At 40.9% G+C, this 21876-nt stretch overlaps 3 protein-coding genes across 3 annotated transcripts; 1 reads left to right on the plus strand and 2 right to left on the minus strand.

Moving 5' to 3' along the window:
- Positions 1-1859: 1859 nt before the first annotated feature.
- LOC143898606 (uncharacterized) lies at positions 1860-14656 on the minus strand. The gene is made up of 3 exons (XM_077408189.1): positions 14493-14656; positions 13971-14018; positions 1860-5199 (listed from the first exon to the last, which is right to left on the minus strand). The coding sequence occupies exons 1-3, from the start codon at positions 14510-14512 to the stop codon at positions 4860-4862; spliced, it is 408 nt and encodes a 135-aa protein (XP_077264315.1). The 5' UTR covers positions 14513-14656; the 3' UTR covers positions 1860-4859.
- LOC143898601 (uncharacterized) lies at positions 10415-13882 on the plus strand. The gene has a single exon (XM_077408185.1). The coding sequence runs from the start codon at positions 11920-11922 to the stop codon at positions 12928-12930; it is 1011 nt and encodes a 336-aa protein (XP_077264311.1). The 5' UTR covers positions 10415-11919; the 3' UTR covers positions 12931-13882.
- LOC143898593 (uncharacterized) lies at positions 14561-21863 on the minus strand. The gene is made up of 7 exons (XM_077408172.1): positions 21680-21863; positions 21466-21596; positions 20683-21388; positions 20377-20515; positions 20143-20261; positions 16643-16737; positions 14561-15855 (listed from the first exon to the last, which is right to left on the minus strand). Exons 2-7 carry the CDS (start codon positions 21498-21500, stop codon positions 14646-14648), a joined length of 2304 nt encoding a protein of 767 aa, XP_077264298.1. The 5' UTR covers positions 21501-21596; positions 21680-21863; the 3' UTR covers positions 14561-14645.
- Positions 21864-21876: the final 13 nt, after the last annotated feature.

The raw sequence follows: 21876 nt of genomic DNA on the forward strand, positions 1-21876 counted from the left end.
TGATATCGGTATATTCCGGGACATTTGGCAGTTTCCAGGACTGTCCTGGAAAAAATTGATGTCCTACGGCAATTTTCGGGACAGTTTTTTGAATCTGATTACATATATATGCGTTATATTCCAGGACTGTACATTTCAACAAACGTAAACAGTCCCGGAACATACCTCTGGACCTACATATACATATATATAGTTTCATATATATCTTCTTTTGAAAGATTATATATATATATATATATATATATATATATATAATTGTGCTTCAATATTTCTCTATTTTTAGCAAAACGTTACGTCATTCCGCGATACAAATAGTTAGGTATGTGTGAATCTTTTAGAGGACCAAAAACTAAAACTTACATCAGCACGAATGGTGCGTAGTAAAACCGGATGTATACGAACGCCAGATACTCACTAATATATCCCTTTTAGTCATGGAAAACCGACGTTCAGTCGGCCGAAAGAAAGAAGATTGTGAAAAAAGTGCTGGTGTAAAATGATAATCGATTTATGAGGGCGGTGCTTTTAGCCGAGTCCCTTTTCTAAAATTTAAAGGGTCCTAGATTATTGCACGGAAAGACACAAAATCCTGCTGTGTGCAATTAAGTTATCTATTACGCAGAGAAACGATAATAAAATCACACAAGCTACGTTCTCAAGATACAGCAAAAAGTTCAAGAGAGATATTACGGAATATTTTCTTTAAACTGAATATTCTTTTAATTTATATCGTTACATAATTTATGAAATTACTATAATAAGCTCTTCTTGAAACAGATAAAATAATATAATTTTTTTTTTAACTTATATGATATAGAATTTCTTTTTATTTTTTAATGTTAAACTTAATGTTAAAATCTTTAAAAAGAACTAAAATTTGAAATGAGTTATACGTGAGAAAAATTAGGGAAAAGAATTGCAACGCCCTACCGCGTTATTTATCTTCGTCCGTTTATCCTCAGACCGGATCTAAGCGACATCGACGCCATCGATATATTGGACCTTTTATTGTTCCAGTTCGATCTTCGTGGGAGGCTGCGCAGCGCGTAAAGATAAACATCCATACGCAAGAATAACATCTTCCAGATCCCTCTAATCACAACACTCGGAGGATACCCCGTACATAAGCGAGGAACACGGGTAGGAAAACACTTTTGATAGAGCCATCGGAAAAATGAGAGAGCGGCCTGGCAATTCATCAAGAGAGATCATTATTCGCGGTAACAGAGAAAACTGGATCACACGCATATAACAATCTGGGGAATTATTTGGAACTTTCGGAAAAGTAAAAAAAACTGTGCGCATTATTTGAAAGTTAAATCGAATCTTTTTTCGGTGCAAGTTTAATTAGAACGAATTAGATGGTTTTTCTGGAATCTTTTCATAGAATTACGATACATCAATTAATATAAGGAGGAATAAGTAAAGAAGGAAGAATAGAAACAATTGTTCTAACAAGATGAACAATATGTCGAAACTATGGGTTATACGAGAAAAATTGCCAGACATAGCATTTTTAAATTAGCATTAATAAAATTATTTTATTAATAGATATCATCTAATTAATATTATATCTAATAATATCAAGGTTGTCATAAAACAATTGCACTAATCGATTTGTTTCATAAATCTGTAATTTTATTCAGATTATTTTGATACATTCCACGCTGTTCTACAACGTTTCGCAATATAATCGAAAATAGAACAACTTGAGCTACGCTCGATTCTAATGGCACTTCGAGTTCGCTAGAGAGGATAGTGTTACATCGTATACGCGTTACACAGTATTACGAATGTTTTAGATTAATGCATCGATTAATAATCTTGTTTGAGTCATTCGGGTTTTTTCTTTTCTCACGTTATACGAATAAATAGATTTAAAAAAACGACCGAGATTTATATGAAATGTTACCAATGATTGATAATAAATTTATCCTGTAAATGATCATTTTTCTGATAAATTGAAAAGAACTGGATAGGAGTTTATGTTGCATAATTATTAATTTTCTTCGATATCGAGGATTAGCTTAAAAAATTGAAATTTTGTTTATTCCTTCCTTCCTTTAAAATTCTAAAATATTGAATAATTTAGTCTTTAAAATTAAAGTAGGTTACATGATAAATGCTTTCATTCATTGGGATCATATATTATTCAGACTACAAAAAAAAATTGAAAGCAATTCCATGCAGTATACATTTCAACGTTATCTTTAGTTTCGAAGATAAAGAATACAATTTGACGGCATAAATTCCTATTAATCCTTCCTTAATCCAACCATTTCTAACAGAACGCAGAAATATCTCAACAAAACGTATCAGCGGCGAGACATACAAAATGGACATTACATCTTACATGGAGGCACATGTGAGACTCGCGATACAGTCTGATACAGTCATCGAACAAGTTCATATAGGTTTACCTTATCGCGGCAATAACTTATTATCTCGCGTTCGGAGCAAGTTAGCACAAATTAACTTCTATTGATTTGTGTGAAGTGAAACGGATAACGAGTCCGCAATTATGGAGCCATAACGCTAACCAGTCTATACCTTACTCTGTTACGGCGTAGAACCTCAATCAGCCCACGCGAAGAATAGTATTGCGAAATTTGTTCAATCGACTTCTACAAAAAGTTATACAAAATATGACACGATATCTGCTTACAATATGCGTTTAGAGTGTGTCATCACTCGTAAAACTGGCAGATATCGGTAAGGATATCTGCCATAATAAACCCGCAGGATATCCATAAAAATATCTATGTGTAAACAGTACCGGCGAAGACACGTTGTAGGTGGATAAATAAACTTGCATGTACAAACTTGCAACTGTGTGATAGTCTAAGTGTGAGCTCAAAGGCAGAAAATTGCAAACTAGACTCTTCTAATCATAGTAATAAAATTCGTAGCTCTTAATATTTTGACAATTTCAGCCAAGATTTTAATTCATACGTTTCCACCGCGCATCGTTTAACTGCTCTTTAAGGTATGAAACTTATTTTTTGGCAAAATCGCACGACGCACGGTAATGAGGTAACTATGCCAATTAACGGTATATTCTTTAGTCCATTTACAACGTAATGTAGTACCTTACCTCTCGCGCATGATATATAGCTAATGACAATAAAAGAATTTATAAGTACTTAAAAAAATGTTCTTAAACTTATGCGAAAATCTACTTATAATTTATAATAAATATGAAGAAGACTAAGAAGAAATAATATAGCTGCTAGTCAAGTACAAAGCAGATCTACTGTAAACAAAGTAGTTCTACATAAAGATATGGGATATACGTATTAACGAAATATTTTAGTCTGCGTGCCTAATAATTCGAGAGTTAAATATCAGGCATAGTTTTTTAAATAAGTGATCAAAATAATAGATTAGTACATAGTTAAGAATGGATAGATAGTGAAAGATATTTGGAAATGAGTTATCTATTAATATTAAAATTTGTATACCCACGTGAAGCTTTGTTTAATTAAAAAGCATAAACGACAAGGAATTTTAAGACTCGTGTTACACTTTTATGTCCCGAAAAGCATATTTTCACACAACGATGATTGTCAAGCAAGCTTATCTATATTAATGAGCAGTAGATAAGATAAGATTCATTGTGGTAAGATAACAGATGAGAGGTACGAGAGAAATTAGTATTAACCCTTTGCGGTCCCAATTATTTCTCGGAAATGGGTGAGAATTAAAAATTTTGTCCTCAGTTGAATTCTCTTTAACACAGTTTAACGTGTAACTCTCCACTTATATTACTTGGAGGAATTTATGGACATTATATAAAAATATTTGCAAGTTGTAATAGTACATTCGTACGCTTCCGGAGATTACCGTAAAACACAATGTCGAGCTAATGGAATATTGATTATGGAATTGCAAAGGATTAAATTAGCAAAAAATAAAAGTAAAAGGAGAAAGATGGAAAGTGCACGAAAGGAAAAAGGCGATGTAACAAAAAAAAACAAATGTTGTATAGATTGAAAATATAACATTTGTCGTGTAACAAGCAAATTTGAGCGTCACATACGCAATTGCGCAAAATAATCTAAAAAACAACGGTATTTTTTAAAGTCACAAGTCTTGAAAAATATTCAATTATCGCGTTTGAATCATTCTAGCATCAAAATGCAAAGCAAATATCTATTTTAACATGCGATCCGGTCGATTTCGGTATTGTTAATTATGCAGAAATATTTCGCGTAACAATATTAACGTTCAACAAAATTACACGCGCTTAATTAGAATTAGCGCTTAATAGTAATAAATAATTATTTCGAAAATACATATGAATTACGAACAAGTTTTAATAACAATCAATGATCTATTAGTGATTGCTCTTTCTCTAACGAAGATGCGTAACGACCGTTTTGAGCTACGATCGAGTAAACGATCCCAAGTGAAGACTATGATGATATGCATAAAGTTTTAATCGTTAATAATATAATTACCAGTACGCTCTAGTGTTTGAATAACGCGCGAATAATTATAGAAAAGCGATGTATATTCAATATGTTACGATGAAAATAATTGTTCGGTGTTCCTGCCAAATCTTACGTGTTGATGAATGCAAGAGTTTCAGATTACGTATACGCACTAATAAAATCAAAATAATTAATAACGATGATTTTATAAAATCAAGACAGTCCATGTATTTAATCGCCGCGGTGATTTTACAAAAGAAGAAACGTTTTCGAAAGATCAAATCGCTTACATTCATCAACCAATTTATTAACCAGCGATTTTATACAATCGCGAGAAAATGCATGAAGTCATTTTCAAGAGAGTTAAATGCTTTCATCGTACTATCTATAAGGCAACAATTGCGCTTCCGGAACATATACACTCACTCAAAGATCGGTCACCGGTCCGGATAAATTTACGCTACCGTCTATCACGAGGGTAATTTTGGAATCGCTCGCGATCGACGAGTTCTTGTCACTTCTGGACGTGTCTGGTTTTTCGTCGTCATCGTCGTCATCGTCGTCATCGTCGTCGCCGTCCTCCGCCTCGTGCTGCTCGTCTTCCGACGATGAAGACAACGACAGCGCCCGATTCGTCGGCTCCTCGGCCTGGTCCTCAGGAACGGGACACGCGCCGGAAGCCACGTCGCAAAAAATCCTGCTTACGGTTTCCGTGGCCGTGGCACCGTTCACCTTTTTACGCAGTATCTCCTCCAGCTTCTCCAGTCTGACAAATTACGTTTCGTGTCACGTTACATTCGTTCGTGCCGGCTTGGGAACAACGTGCCGTTTTTCCACCGCTAATGCATCCAAACATTTGCTAATGCATCCAAAGACTTGCCCAACAAATTCTTTAGCAGAGAGTAAAGCGAAAGTTTCAGCGGAAAGCCATGCTGCCGACTAGAAAACAGAAGAAAACGGTGCGATTCGGTGCTTGCCGTCCAGAGGAAGCGTGCGCTCGGAAATCTCTCCGGGAGAGAGAAAAAAATCGACGGAGCTGAAGAGGAATCATGCAAGCAGGATTGCGCGTTCACGATACAGTTTATATAGATAAAATAATTTTGGAAAGAAAACCATATGACAATTCAACGCGAAAATGTAATCTAAATTATTGTTCCACGTTACAAAATAAAAAATATCTTATTAAATCGGATCTAAAAAATATAAATGAGAAAAGAAAGCATATACTTCCGAGTAAAAACGTATTCGGATTAAACTTTTATAATATATTTACTTTAAATTATAAAGAATAAGCAAAATTATAAAGAATAAAATTTCTGAATTATGGAAAATATGGCAAATTATTTCATCAAGTTTTTGTTATGGCGCTTAAGGGGATAAGAATGTGCAATGTGACTAACAAAATATGATACATACACACAGCAATACAGGTACAATAACGGATGTATACAAAATGCATATGAAAAATATGGTATAAGTAGGAAAGACATATAATACAAATAAGAGCATGCTGATAAAGCTGATAATGCCGTGCTGACAAACAAACGAACATTTAGTTAACATATACACATATTACATATAATAATATAAAAATTTATGAAAAAATGTATTTATTGTGTACACATATGTGCTTTACATACATTTGATACATATTGTTGCGCCCGTGCCGAGACACCCGTTGCGCGCTGAACTTCGTCCACGTGAACTTCGCTCGAATAGCTTCAAGTCGAAGCGCGGTCCTTAACGACGGAAGGATTGATTGATTGATTACACATTGACTGGGAGATTTCGCTCTGGGTTTCCGATTCGTTCGGACGTGTCCACCCGAGCTCTTTGTTAAACGAGTTCTTATTAAACGAGTTTCTTTCTAACATAAAGAGAGTCTTTATTCCTGGAAACGGGATTACGCGCCGCGTTCGCGAGTGAGTGTGTGAGTGAGCAGCGGACGCACGGATAAGCGTAACATTTTGGGGGCTCGTCCGGGATCGGACGAGCGAAGACGAACGAGCGAATAAGGAACTCTAGACGAGCGCAGTATTCCGACCAGGATGGCGACCATGCACTCCCCGCCGAGGACCCGTTCGCAGGCCGCGGCGTCGGCAGGAGCGGAGACGGGTGCCTCGTCCCATTCGCAGGATGCGGGGGCGACGGAGGCGGGGACGGGCGCTTTTGAAGCCGTCCACTTAGAGTTGCAAAATCTGCGCGAGGAGCGGCGGCTGGAGCAGCAAGAGCAACAGCTTTTCCGCAGTGAGATGGAGGCTCGCTTGAAGGAGCGCGATGCTGCAATGGCACGTCTCCAGGAGCAACTCGCCGTTTACCAGCTAAGTCCCTCCAATAATGTTTCTCGCGGCGTAATGTTGAGTGAGGCGTCGTGTGAGATAGGCGCGGGTGAGGGCGCGTGTGCGGGGCGCGCCGCGTGCGGAAATTTGGTCGCGCCGCTGCGGGCGATGGGCGCGAGCGTGGGCTCGTGTGCGGGGCGCATCGCGTGTGAAGGTTCGAGTGAAGCGCCGCGCGGTTTGAAGTTGAAGCCGGATACGTTTGATGGGACGGCACCGCTTCGCGAATTCTTAGCGCAATTTCTTTTAATCGCGCGCGCGAATTTGTGGACCGAGGCGGAAAAGGCGGTCGTGTTGGCTTCGTGTCTGCGCGGGAAGGCGCGGTCACTTCTCGAATCGTGCGCCGATGGAATCGAATCTCTCACTTACGCGGAGCTCACTGAAAAGCTCGAGCTGCGTTTCGGAGAGGGGCACCTCTCGCAAAATTATTACTCCCTTTTTACGAATAGAAAACAAAGATTCGGGGAGGAATACGCAGCGCTGGGCTCTGATCTTGAAAGGCTCTCGCGCCTGGCCTATCCCGAATGCACTTATGCCGTGCGAGATAAGATTGCTTGTTCACAGTTCGTTTCTGCTTTGTTTGATGGATTTGTCAAGAGAACTTTACAATTGGAAGGGATCACTTCATTAAAGATCGCGGTGGAAAGGGCAAAGGCGGTTAAGGCTATTCAGGGCGAAAGCTTTGGGGAAAGAAATAGAGGGGGAAAGTTTTTCAATAAAAATGGGGGGACTAGTGAAACAGCGAATCCTACTTTAGGTGAACAGAAAGAGAAAGAGAACGTGAAAGAAGGAGAAAAGAGAAAATTTGTTAAGAGTAAGCCGAAGGAATGTTGGCTTTGCGGGAGGCAAGGGCATTTCCGTAACGAGTGTCCGGAAAAAAAGGAAAACGTGGTTTAGTTGATCTCGGCGGGGAGAGATCAGCTTGCATGGATAAATCCCCGACGAAACGGTGTTTTCTTGTTAATAGAGTGCATAAGATTTTTCAAAATTATTGTTATACTGGTTTTCTTAATAATAAAGAATGCATTTTCAAAATAGATACGGGTTCCGATGTTTCTTTAATAAATAGGAAATTCGTTCGTGAAGGGGAACGGAGATTTCCGGTATTCGGTCGAAGATTCAAGTATCCCACGGGGGAAGACGTTACGGTTGACTTCGAAATTCTCGCCAAGGTTGAACTCGGTAAAAACTCATTCGAGCTTCCGATATTAGTGTCGGACATTGCGGATGATTGTCTTCTGGGGGTGGATTTTCTTCGGAAGACAGATTTCGGTCGAGTTTGCGATTCTTTTTTCGGCGCACCTTCTGTTATTCGAAGGATTGCCCAAACGAAAGATTCTAAGGAGTTCTCTCCCCTTTTGGAGGAGCTCCTTTCTAAAAATTCTAAGAATCTTTCCGATAATCAGCAAAATGTTTTTGTTGAATTCATTCGTGAATATCGGGATGTATTTTCTGAAAAGATTGTTGCGGGAAATTGTGATGTAGTTAGTCATGTAATTAACGTTGTAGATTCTCTCCCTATTAAACAGGTACCACGCAGAATCCCTTTTAACATGAGAAAGGAAGTTAATGAGATTATTGAGGAAATGAAGGAACAAGGAGTGATCGAAGCGTCACAAAGCCCCTGGATTTCTCCTGCAGTATTAGTAAAAAAGAAGGATGGATCGATGAGATTCTGCGTGGATTATAGAAAATTGAATGATGTTACTATGAAAGATTCCTTTCCTTTACCACGAATTGACGATATCCTCGACCAATTAGCAGGTAACACTTGGTTTTCTACACTCGATCTTAAAAGCGGATATTGGCAGGTGAAAATACATCCCGAGGATAGGGAAAAGACTGCCTTTTCTATCGGTAATGGTCTTTGGCAATTTACTGTGATGCCATTCGGATTATGTAACGCCCCCGCGACTTTTCAACGTCTTATGGAAAAAGTTCTTCATGGTTTATTATTTAAGATTTGTTTAGTTTATCTGGACGATGTAATTATTTTCGGGAAGAATTTTAACGAAATGGTTGAGAATCTGAAAAAGGTTTTTCTTCGTTTACGTAATGCTAATTTAAAAATCAATCCAAAAAAATGTGTCCTTTTTGAAAGAAATGTAAAATATTTAGGTCATGTAATTTCTTCCGAGGGCGTTGCAACAGATCCTGAAAAGATCTCTGCAGTGAGAGACTGGCCTGTCCCTCACACTAAGAAGCAATTGAGGAGTTTTCTCGGGTTCTGCTCCTATTATAGAAGATTTATTAGAGGATTTTCTTCAATAGCCAAGCCTTTATTTATTCTTACGGAAAATAAAGTTAAATTTGTTTGGGAAGAAAATTGTCAAAAGGCTTATGAAGAATTAAAACTTGCATTATCATCTTCCCCAATTCTATCTTTTCCTGATGGGGAAGGAGAATTTATTGTCGACACTGATGCTTCTGGTGTTGGGATTGGCGCGGTCCTTTCTCAGGAACAGGAGGGAAAAGAAAGAGTAATCGCTTATTACAGTCGTATTTTAAATAAGGCGGAAAAAAATTATTGTGTGACTCGCCGCGAACTTTTGGCGATTGTCGACTCTCTTAAATCTTTTCGCCATTACCTTTTGGGGCGAAAATTTTTAATTCGCACGGATCATGTCTCTTTGAAGTGGTTAATGTCCTTCAAAGATTTGGAAGGACAATTGGCTCGTTGGTTGGAGAGGCTCCAACAATTTGAATTTTCTGTGGTTCATCGTAAAGGCTTTTCTCACAAGAATGCCGATGGTTTATCAAGGCGACTGTGTGAGATGGAAGATTGTCAGTATTGTGCAAGGGTGGAAAAGAAATCTTCTCAGGGACAAGAAGAGACTGTTGCTCGAATCTCCTTAGACACTGAAAGTCTGGAACTCTGGCGAAAGGAGCAGAGATTGGATCCGGACATTTCTTTAATTTTACAGGCGAAGAAGGTAGGTGTTCGTCCTCTTCGTTCTGAAGTAGTATCAGGAGATATTTCTTCTCAGATTTATTGGGCATATTGGGATGCTCTTGTTGTTAAAGATAATATTCTTTATAAGAAGTGGGAAGCCCCTAATCTAAATTCTGTCTTCTTTCAGCTGGTAGTTCCCCGAAGTCAGGTTGCCAGGATCTTAGAGGAAGCTCACGATTCTTCTTCGGGAGGGCATTTTGGAATAAATAAGACCCTAAGTAAAATCCGTCGACGTTTTTATTGGGCTACCTGTAAGCGCGATGTAGAAGACTGGTGCAGATCTTGTCGTGTCTGTGTAGCCAGGAGGGGTCCCTCAGGCAAAGGGAGATCTCCTCTTCAAATTTATAATGTCGGCATCCCTTTTCAGAGGGTACAGATGGATATACTTGGTCCCCTCCCGAGAACTTCCACCGGAAACAAATATTTACTTGTGATCGTTGATTGTTTCACTAAATGGGTAGAAGCATTTCGGATCAGGAATATTAGGACAAGGACTATCGCCGAGGTCTTCGTTAACGAGGTTATTTCCAGACACGGAGTTCCCTCAGAAATCCACACTGACCAAGGACGAAATTTTGAGTCTAAGTTATTTCGGGAATTAATGAACCTTCTGGGAATTAAAAAGACAAGGACTACTCCTTTACATCCCCAGTCGGATGGCCAAGTCGAACGTCAACATCAGATGATAACAAATTTCTTGGCAAAATTTGTCTCTGAAAATCAGAAAGATTGGGATAGATGGATTCCCATGTTCCTACTGGCATATAGATCATCTAAGCATGAGGCCACGGGTTTCACTCCAGCAGAATTATATTTCGCTAGAGACTTAAAACTTCCTCTAGATTTATTACGAGGTAATTCTCCAGATGTTCAGGAGCAGGAATCTTCCGGGTATTACGTCCAAGACTTGAGGAGAAGGTTAGGAAAAATTCATTTTGAGGCAAGAGAGAGAATGTCGTTGAGATCTTCGAAGATTAAAACCTGGTATGACGGGAGAGCAAGATCATTTCTTTTCCAAGAGGGGCAGAAAGTTTGGCTGTTTAATCCTCAAAGGAGAAGAGGGAGGGCTCCTAAGTTGCAGAACAATTGGGAGGGCCCGTATTCTATAGTTAAGAAATTAAGTGACGTAGTATTCTGTATTCACAGGTCTCCTCGGAATAGGAAGAAAATTGTGCATGCCGATAGGTTAGCTCCTTTTGTAGAGAGACATTTGGGTTAGGTTATGGTGCGAGAAGTCTAGCGGAGCCCGAGGGTAGTGGGAACTCTTTTATTTATGTTTACAATGTTTACGTGTTTTAATAACTTTTTTTTTATGCTTTTGTGTATTTTGTGAAAGTTGCTGCGTTTAATGTTTGCTTTCGCAGAAAGAGAGGAAGAGCGAAGAAACTTTCGACCCGAAAGAAGGCAACGTGATCGCCTGAAGTCTTCTAAAGAAGTCTGCCTCGCCCACGGTTTTCGATCCGTGGTTTTCCGTGGGACTTAGGGCAAATGCCGAGGTGGGGACTGGGGGAGTCTTGCGAGACGCAGGGTCCACGGAGAGTTATTCCCCCTCCCAGTCCGAAGACGTTCAAGAGGAACGGATCAGCGCTGGAAACAAGGGGTCCGCACCGAGCCGGAATGTAGTGGAGTCCTGCGGAGTCAAAGAGGAAGTGGTCGAAGGAGACGTAGTCTGGTTACCCGTAGCAGCAGCTCGGGGTAGGACAAGAATCCGTCTCGGGGAAGACCTGGACTTCCTGAGGAAGAGGACCCGGTGGGGAACCGTCCGCTTCAGCTGCCCTTCCGGATTGTCGGGACGACAATCTGGAAGAGGGAGGGCAGTGTTGCGCCCGTGCCGAGACACCCGTTGCGCGCTGAACTTCGTCCACGTGAACTTCGCTCGAATAGCTTCAAGTCGAAGCGCGGTCCTTAACGACGGAATTATTGATTTATTGATTACACATTGACTGGGAGATTTCGCTCTGGGTTTCCGATTCGTTCGGACGTGTCCGCCCGAGCTCTTTGTTAAACGAGTTCCTATTAAACGAGTTCCTTTCTAACATAAAGAGAGTCTTTATTCCTGGAAACGGGATTACGCGCCGCGTTCGCGAGTGAGTGTGTGAGTGAGCAGCGGACGCACGGATAAGCGTAACATTTTGGGGGCTCGTCCATAAATTGTAGAAAGTGACTAATAAACAGTAGCGTATTATAGGTTTAAACCATGGCCACTCAATATCCACCAGTAATTAGAATTACACTTCCAAGCCTAAACGGTGATATAGAGGCTGGGATTACTGTGGGAGTGGATTCATCCTTACCAGATGACAAGAAGCTTCCGATTGCAATCTCAGGCAACGCTGTTGCATCACTGGATGTGGTCAAGTCATGTGCCTTGATCTGGGCAATGGATCAATTTACTGATAACATTGCACGAACACTTTTCGTGAATGGCATAGCCGGACTGCTGGATCTTGGAATGGTTTGTGAAATAGATAATATACCAGATGGTGATTGGCATAAGAAAGCTGCTACGGCGATGCCAACTGAAGCTGACTTGACCAGAGCCAGTGCTATGGTGAGCGTTGAGGAGATGAAGAAAGGAGTAACCATAGCAGTTGCAACCAAAGCCAACTATTGGTTAATGAATCATCACACTGGCCAAGGAGCTGTTGCAGGATATGTGAAGAAAGTTTTGGAGGTGTTTTATCGAGACAGAGTTTCAGAGCAAGTAGTGTCTGCAGCACATAGTCTTGGACACTTTGCTAGCACCCTAAAGGTGTTGAACACAGCCGGTATTAAGCAGATCCGTAGAGCTACGCCAGTAATACAGCAAGAAGGTGCTAACTTGACCTTATCACAAGATGCTAAACTAAGATTTGCTTCAATGCCAGCAGGAACACATAGATGTGGAATTGCATATGAAGCCGCAAAGCGATTAGTGAGGAGTGTCTATGCTAGATTCTGCCCAAGTGTTGCGGAATTTGCCACTATCCCAACTTCCAAACATGCCATTATGCAACAACCAGCCAGATATCATATTGGTGCATCATATTTAACTGGCCTCCCAAGAATGGATTATACAGATACAGACATGGAGTCTTATCTTGGAAGATTGGGGACATTCATAAATACACTCTACAAGAAGTCTACCATTGCAAAATCACCACATTTAGCGGAGCCCGAGGGTAGTGGGAACTCTTTTATTTATGTTTACAATGTTTACGTGTTTTAATAACTTATTTTTTTATGCTTTTGTGTATTTTGTGAAAGTTGCTGCGTTTAATGTTTGCTTTCGCAGAAAGAGAGGAAGAGCGAAGAAACTTTCGACCCGAAAGAAGGCAACGTGATCGCCTGAAGTCTTCTAAAGAAGTCTGCCTCGCCCACGGTTTTCGATCCGTGGTTTTCCGTGGGACTTAGGGCAAATGCCGAGGTGGGGACTGGGGGAGTCTTGCGAGACGCAGGGTCCACGGAGAGTTATTCCCCCTCCCAGTCTGAAGACGTTCAAGAGGAACGGATCAGCGCTGGAAACAAGGGGTCCGCACCGAGCCGGAATGTAGTGGAGTCCTGCGGAGTCAAAGAGGAAGTGGTCGAAGGAGACGTAGTCTGGTTACCCGTAGCAGCAGCTCGGGGTAGGACAAGAATCCGTCTCGGGGAAGACCTGGACTTCCTGAGGAAGAGGACCCGGTGGGGAACCGTCCGCTTCAGCTGCCCTTCCGGATTGTCGGGACGACAATCTGGAAGAGGGAGGGCAGTGTTGCGCCCGTGCCGAGACACCCGTTGCGCGCTGAACTTCGTCCACGTGAACTTCGCTCGAATAGCTTCAAGTCGAAGCGCGGTCCTTAACGACGGAAGGATTGATTGATTGATTACACATTGACTGGGAGATTTCGCTCTGGGTTTCCGATTCGTTCGGACGTGTCCACCCGAGCTCTTTGTTAAACGAGTTCTTATTAAACGAGTTTCTTTCTAACATAAAGAGAGTCTTTATTCCTGGAAACGGGATTACGCGCCGCGTTCGCGAGTGAGTGTGTGAGTGAGCAGCGGACGCACGGATAAGCGTAACAATATTTATCGGCTATCTCTACGTAAGATAGAGAAGCAGGTACTCATCACGAATTAACAACGTATTAAAATTTCTATAAGCATATGTATAGCGAATAATGACAATGCGTATTGAAGTATTTGCATACTTAAATAGCAACTGGAGTAATTGCTAAGGCGATCTATGCAAAGCCCTTTGGTCATTAATGCTAATCAATTACTATTCTTTACCTTTCGTTCCATGAAAAGAACAGTTCCTTACACTGATAAAACACTTCGCTAGATGTAAAAAAAAGTGAATAATACAATTATATTCATAGTAGATTAAAACATTCTATTTCTAGTTAGCAGAAAGCCATCTTTCTCCAATTTCCTTTTAAGATGCAACGCTATGGAAAATAGTGCTGCAAAATGTCGCGGATGAATTATGTTACTCCGATATCTACATTACCTAACTACATTGTTTATCATTTAAATCATATTTTGTTAGCAAGTTATAATCACTAAAAGGAGAGATCGATATATAAAATTCATCGAAAACGTAATTTCTTGAATAAAAAAAGGCGAAAATTTCTCTTTTTCTAAAAGTAACTTATACCAATATTTTCAGCTAACGTTTTACACGTACATGTTCAAAAATACGAATCTCCTTTGGATACCGGGAGTGACGTAATTCCTCCGAAGTGCCGGGGGGCACGAGCGCCGACGAGCGTGTACGAAAAAGCATGCATGACGAGTGAATAATAGACCTACGTGCTATTCGATATGTACATAGTAGTAGCCTCTAGTAAAAAGCCCCTTGAAGCCCCCTTTTTCGCGAGTATTGGCGACGAGTAGCGTGGTGTATGGCATTCTTTCTTTTGACTTTTTTGCTCGGGGTGTGCCCCGCGCGTACGCGCGCATGACCTAGATATAGGCGGTGGTGTAGGTGGCACGCGAAGGTGCTGTTTGGGTTCTGGAAGTCAGGGTTCTCGTCGAGCAGAGGTCTTTCGGAACGATGGAGCCACCACCGATCACAACGACGTCCGGCACGTCGGTGATGGTTGTTCCGTGATTCGTGCGATCGTTATTGGGAAAACAATCCCCGTCCTCGTTCGCCGTGTCGCGATCGCTCCCGGGGGAGCCCGGTGGGACCATGTCGGCCATCAGGCTCTTGGCCCGGCCCTGGCTTGGATCCTCGTCGCTCTCGCTGAACAACTTCCTCGAATTTCCCTTCTTCCGCCGCGGTTTCTTAAAGCTGCCTCGCTGATTGCGAAACTTGCACAATTTCTGCCAGAAACTGTGATTATCCGAGTGATTGGTCAGCTTCTCCGCTTTGCTCGCGCAATCGCTCAGTTTATCCGGCAGATCTGTCTCTTCCTCGAGGACTCCGGATGATCCGAGATCATTTGCTCCATCTCTTTCCAGCATCGATAGCATCTCCGCGTCATATATTCCCCGCTGATCGTCAGTAGATTCTTCTGGGATATCAGTCAATAAGACCTTCGTTCTTTTCTCCGCCTCGGTCGTCGTCGATTTTATTTTACCATCGTTTCTCATGACGTCGCGCGCTTCCTTCGCGTAGAACTCCAAGCAATCACCCAAATCTATCTCAGACAGAATTTCGGAAAGAGTCCCGTTATCCATAACTCCCGATTCCTGATTTGCTATTATGTCGATGAACGATGTTACGTCATCGTTCATGCAAGTTATGGTGGTGTGACAGGAAGCCAGAAACATTTCCGCGCGTTTCCACTCGCTTTCCTTCGTCGGCGACTCCTTGCGGGACACGGGTTCGGAGTCAGTCGCGAAATTTTGACATTGATCCACCTCGGAGGCGGGTTGAAAAGCCGCCACCTCCGCGGAACGGGAACGTGGAACGGAAGAGGCTGACGATGTGTGCGATGCGGGTGGGATGGCGGGGAGCGGGAAGCGAGTATCGGCAAGAGCGGTACGCACGGGGGTGCTGGTTATACAGGGCGTATCGAAAGTTACAGGCGTAACAGATCTGGATACCGCGAAGTTTACGCACTTTGCTGCGTTCTCGGCCATGGTCCTGCACGCCCGCGCCTCCTGGAGCTCCCGTCGCAGCGCCAGATTCTCCTCCTCGAAGACTGCGATCTCGCGGTCTTCGTTGCTAGTGCGAATAGAATTGATTTTTCTTTCCGTTCGTTCTTTCTTTGTCAGAAGCGGGCTTCGACGTTGATTGCGGGGGACAGTGAACCGATTTAATTGGAGTTGTGGATGTCGTAAAATAATTTCGAGGATCGTCGAGAAATGAAGCGAAAAATGATTGAAATGACGTACACAATGACTTAAAATGGAACGAGAGAAGATCATTGTGAATAATGATATGAAATATCTGGACAGTTCATCCAGAAGTGCTGATTCAAATGTTTCATCGTTCAGTGACGGCTTTCACTTGCCTTCTATTTTAGCCACGTGACTCTATCGTAGAAAGCGTTGGACTAGTCTGAAGCTTTGCCGGACGCCAGATGACATCGTGGAGATGACATTCGACTTTAAGCAACGTTTAAATAATCATAAACGAAACAATATAGACGAGATGTATTGCACGCGACTTATCGGACAATAAGAATTGTTCGCTAAATTCGTTAGAAATAAATATTTGAGAAAAATTATGCATGTACCCCTATATATGCGTGGGGATTATGAGCGGAAAACAGAGCTAAAAATAGGAACAAATAGCTATGATAAACCATGGCCAATTATGGAGAAGCGATGTGTATAAATGGAATCAATTTTTTGTTTTCGACAAGCTTTATCAAATACGCTGGGATACTATCGTATTTTTTACCGCGCCTTTTAAATTATACACCGTCGGAACAGTGTTGGATACAAAACAAATACTAGAACCTAAAGCAAGCTTCTAAATATTTACAAATGCTAAAAAGTTTACTTACGTTGCGCTCAGCTTCAACGCCGTCACTTCCTCCTCCAGTTTCGCGACACGTTGGTCACTTTCTTCTTTCTCTTTCATAAGCTTCGCCAATTGATTCTGCAATAAAAAATATAGAAAAGTTAATTGTCAAGCAAAATAAGCTAACAAACAAATCGTATCACCGAAGCAGAACCGGAAAAAGACTATGCTGTAATTGTTGAACTAAAACCTTGCAAAAAAAATTCTTAAAAAAAGTCGTAAAAATTCTAATAAAAAAATCAATAATATTCGCATTCATAGATCTGTGTAAATATTAGATCAGCTAGAGTAAGTTGGCGTATATTTTGGAGAAATTTTTGAACAGAACAAATAAGATCTTGTTACAGCCCGTTCTTTTTTCGAATAATATATATTTCGTCGTTTTATCACAAATTATGTTGATCAATTTTTCATTACTTTTACGTTAAAAATTAAAATAAAAAATATAGATACTTGTTCTATAAAACCGCATAAACTTGTTATTATAGACGAAACTGATGTGAATTATTCTCTGGATAGAGCTATCTCAACTCTCAACTATTCCTAAACTTCTCCGTTTTTACACAAAATTAGCGTCGAGCGTAATTGAATTTTTTTCTTATCTGTTTTAACCACTTTATCTCGATGTTTAAAGGTAAACGCGACACGCTGGGAAATGTGTATTAAAAAAAAAAGGGAGGGAAAGGAGCTGGCAACCTTGATCGGCTCTCACGTGCAGCAAAATTTACATGGACGTGGAGATGGAGGGTCCCGGAGGTTCAATTACGAGATTGCCAATATGCAAGCGACATGGCGGTGGCGGCCATCGCTTCGGCTGATGAGGCTAATGGATGGTTGAAACCTGAGAAGAACGGCAAAGAGGAAAAAGAGGCCAAGGGAGAGGCCCCTGACAGCCACTAAGTGCGCTCCGTCCTTCTCCACCCTTCCCCAATCCCCCTCCCCCTTTCCTTTCCCGTCCCTTCGATCCCAGCCCTGTTCGCTCTCGCCTCTGCAACACTCTGCCCGCTGCGGATGCCCTTATGTGAAACCTAATCACTTTTAGCGCGTCACGGATATTTCGTATTATGTCTACATTGCGTTCTCCGGTATCGGCCGACTTTATCAGCCGTCTCTCTACAGTTCGACCTTTCCCTCATCGCCCCTCGACCCCTCATCGTTCACAGAGTCAAGTCGCGCGTGCAGCAAACCCTAATCGGCTGATGCGTTTCTCAAGGATAGATCGTGAAGCCAATTTTTCAAGAAGCGTCGAAAAACCTTGTGACCTTTTTTAATCTTAAATCTAATTTTTTTTTCTTTTTATTCGAATAATTGTATACATTCAAGTGTTGTATTTTTAGTTTTACACTTATCGCAATGCCGCTAGTAATGGCATGTGTAATAAAAGATTACACTTTATAATGCGCGATACAAGCTTAAACGGTGCAGTTACGAGAGAAAAGTACAATTTGAATTAGATAATGCAATATCTTTCTGTCTATGTTGTTAAATCGATATGCATATGCGATGTATGTAATAACGATACAATTGCGTGTTTGTACCAATGTATACAATACTCTAATGCGTACCACAATTACATATCAAAATAACATACGTATATGCACGAGGAAAATTGGTGTTTTAGATAATTCATAATATGCGATCACATTCACGATTTTTCTAGATAATTCATAATATGCGATCATTCACGCGTTCACGATTTTTTCTATTATTAAAATTATTTAATTTTAATATATATATATATATATATATATATATATATATATAATATAACATCGTAATGAGAAAAGTATATGCATGTAATAATGACCTTACACATGCATTTTTAGCAATAAATACCGCAAGGGAAAGAAAATATGGAAAAAAATTAATCATAAAAACAGTATAAAAATTTAAAACAATGTAAATGTTAATCTAAGGGCCGGTTGTTCCAACCTACTGGTAAGCTACCTAATAGTTAAATCATATGTCTATCTTTGCCCAATGTAAAGGATAAACAAAGACATACATATGATTTAACTATTAGGTAGTTTAGCAACAGGCTGGAACAACCAGCCCTAAATGAATCTAATTAACTAAATCTACCAAGAATAAATTCTGCAAAGTGTCTGGTATAAATTTTGTTGGCAGGAAAGCCACAGATTTAATATTGGATCATACATATAATTTTATTTGCAGAATGATAGCAAAAATTCAGTAGACTTTGACTTGCCACGCAGTTTGACACAGATTGGCAGCAGAAATAGAACAAAGTCTATATATTCGACAGATTCTGCTCGGCTTCTGTCGCTAATCTGCTATCAGATTATGTTAACAGGCGCAAAATACGAATTTAATACGGAGTTGACACAAATTTGCTAGCAATTTCTGAATTTACTGTTAATTTGCAAGCAGTGGATAATTTGCTTTCCAAGGAACCTATTAACGGAATAAGCGAGTAAGTAGGAATACAAACGAACGGAAACAAAATCAATTGTACAGATTTCGCATAGGTACGTTAACCGTGAGGGAAAGAGAAAGTTGGAAAAAAGACCGATAGGTATATAGGTACCACGATCACCTGGCTGTCCTAATCAAACAGAACGTAAGAATGTCTACGCAAACATTACGTCCATGATCGAGCCGGAAGAGCGAATGCTGAAAATATTGAACGGAGTGCTCATATTACCGTATCTCAATCCTGACACGAGCGGCACGAGAAAAAAAGGGAGAGCCATTGCTTTTGTTTTCTATTCCCATATTTTCCCATATATGTATAAATGAGCTTATAACACACACACACACACACACACACACACACACACACACACACACACACACACACACACACACACACACACACACACACACGCACGCACGCACGCACGCACGCACGCACGCACGCACGCACGCACGCACGCACGCACGCACGCACACACACACACACACACACACACACACACACACGCACACACGCACACACGCACACGCACGCACGCACAAATGCACATGTCTTCTTTTATATGATTTGTGTGTTCTACCGAAGATTTTTAATATACTAGACACATAAAAAAATTAGGTTAACGATAATAATAAGACTTATACAAAAATATTAAAAATAATATTTAGTATTACATAAAGATAATCTCAAAATTTTGTGTGCGTGTAGACTATCCTACATATTTGCTTCATTATTTTATTTATAAAGGATTATTAACGTTTTTTATATATTGTTTGTATGTGTTACCAATATTTGAGATAAAGTAATATATTATTTAAGTAATAAATAATTATTAAATACAGTTCAATTAAAACGTAACTACTTCTTAGTATTTTCGGCGGGTTATTATATTCAAAGATAAAAGAAAATATGTGTGTGAGAGAATTTAAGTATCAAATTATGTCACAATTAAACATTAACGCTCGAGAAAAATAATTCCTACATATAAATTAATATATGGAGTTCATAAATTAGTTAATAAATTAGTATATTCTATCTATACATACCTTTAGCTCGTCCACTTCTTTCACTCGTTGATTACATTTTTCTTCCAACATAAATTTGACCTTTGTAATTAAACCTTCTTCACAATTCCTATTTGCTTCTCTAATTTCACGTACAAGTTCTATGACAAATAATATATTCTATGAAAATAATATGTAATGATCGTCCTGTATAAAATCGAATGAAACTAGTAACAAAAATTATAGATATTAAAGTACTTTAGAATTATTCTCTACCTGATAACATTCCAGGTTGGTAGTCTGCAGGAGTACTGTGTTTACATTGCGCCCATTTTGCTTTTACATTTTCTAAATTCGACTTAGTTTCACTAAGTTCTTTAAACAATTGGCTGTTACATTTCTTTAGCTCTGTCATCTGCAACATATTTGAAAGAGATATATGTATTAATAAATATAAACAATAAGATACACTTTGCATCTCAAGGACTAAGAAAGTCACTTCAAATAATCATGTCGATAATAAAACACCTTATTTTTAATCCAATATACTTCCAAATAAACAAAAATTGGACAAGTACAAACCTGTTCAATAAGCGACAGGACAAGCTTATTGCTACGGCTAATTGTCGTTACAGAACTTCCACTCTCGACACTGTCGGAATCGTCGCTGTCTGAGTGAGCCGAGTTCCCAGCAGGTCCTAACCCAGGATCAGAGTATCTTCTGTGCTCCGAATTAAGTTCATCGCCGTTGACACCACTGTCTTTATTGGCGGTGGGCGGTAGACTGGTATAATCCCCATTTTGATGACCAATATGTACAGCAGACTCCAATATTCCATTTTCTTGCGGATCTCCATAACCATTAGCGACATTATTATTGGCACCAGGACGAACGTTCGCCAAGTGCTTGTTATAGTGATGCCTTTGTCTATTGTGGACGGTTCTAATATTCGGCACCGGCATCGGCTGGTACATTCTGTACATCGTTGGCAGTGAAACTGGCTGCATAGCATACGTCATTGGCATCGGCGAGTAGCCGCAAACGCTCGGATCTGACATCGCGGTGAACAGACGTTGCCCGTTACCCGGCACATTCTGCGGCATGCTCGTCGACTGCCACAGCATTTGCGGTGGATATTCCACGCCAGCCACCAGGCCACTGTCCTGATCGTTCTGCGGAGCGTTCGGCCACGTGTCCAGCGGGTTGCTCCTGCGGCCGGATCGTCTCTTATTCTTCCTCGAGTGACTCGGTGGAGTCTGACGCGGCGGTCTCGACGGGTTCGACAACCTGCAAAGTAAGTCGTCTTGTTTACACCCGAAACCATAACCCCACGGCCGAGCGAGCGACGAAAAAGGTTGACTCACCTCTGCTCCATCCTGGCGGGCGACTCGATCCGCATCAAGAGGGCCTGGCTCCTCGCATGAGCGCGCGCGACATCCGCGAGACGGGGACGTTAGGCGAGCCGATAGCCGATCCAGCGTTCCAGTTCTCTCGCCTGCAACGACACGCCGTCGCGAGATACCCAACCCCGCAACTCCTGGACTTCCAGCGCGATATGACAGATCGTATACGACCTACCTTCGTCGACGACTTGCGCGCACGACCACGCAAAATCTCATCCGAGAGCTTATCGACGCTCGTCGTCAGCCGAAAAGAAGAGAGAACAACGGTTTCGTCAAGAAATAAGAAGTCGTCTGTCCGCATTCATGCCGCGATGAAAACGATTTCACATGCGAGCTAGAAACTAGAAACGATATATACAGGTGAACCACGAA

Source organism: Temnothorax americanus, unplaced genomic scaffold (assembly GCF_048541705.1).
Source record: "Temnothorax americanus isolate GAGA-0224 unplaced genomic scaffold, ASM4854170v1 Scaffold24, whole genome shotgun sequence".
Taxonomy (NCBI): domain Eukaryota; kingdom Metazoa; phylum Arthropoda; class Insecta; order Hymenoptera; family Formicidae; genus Temnothorax; species Temnothorax americanus.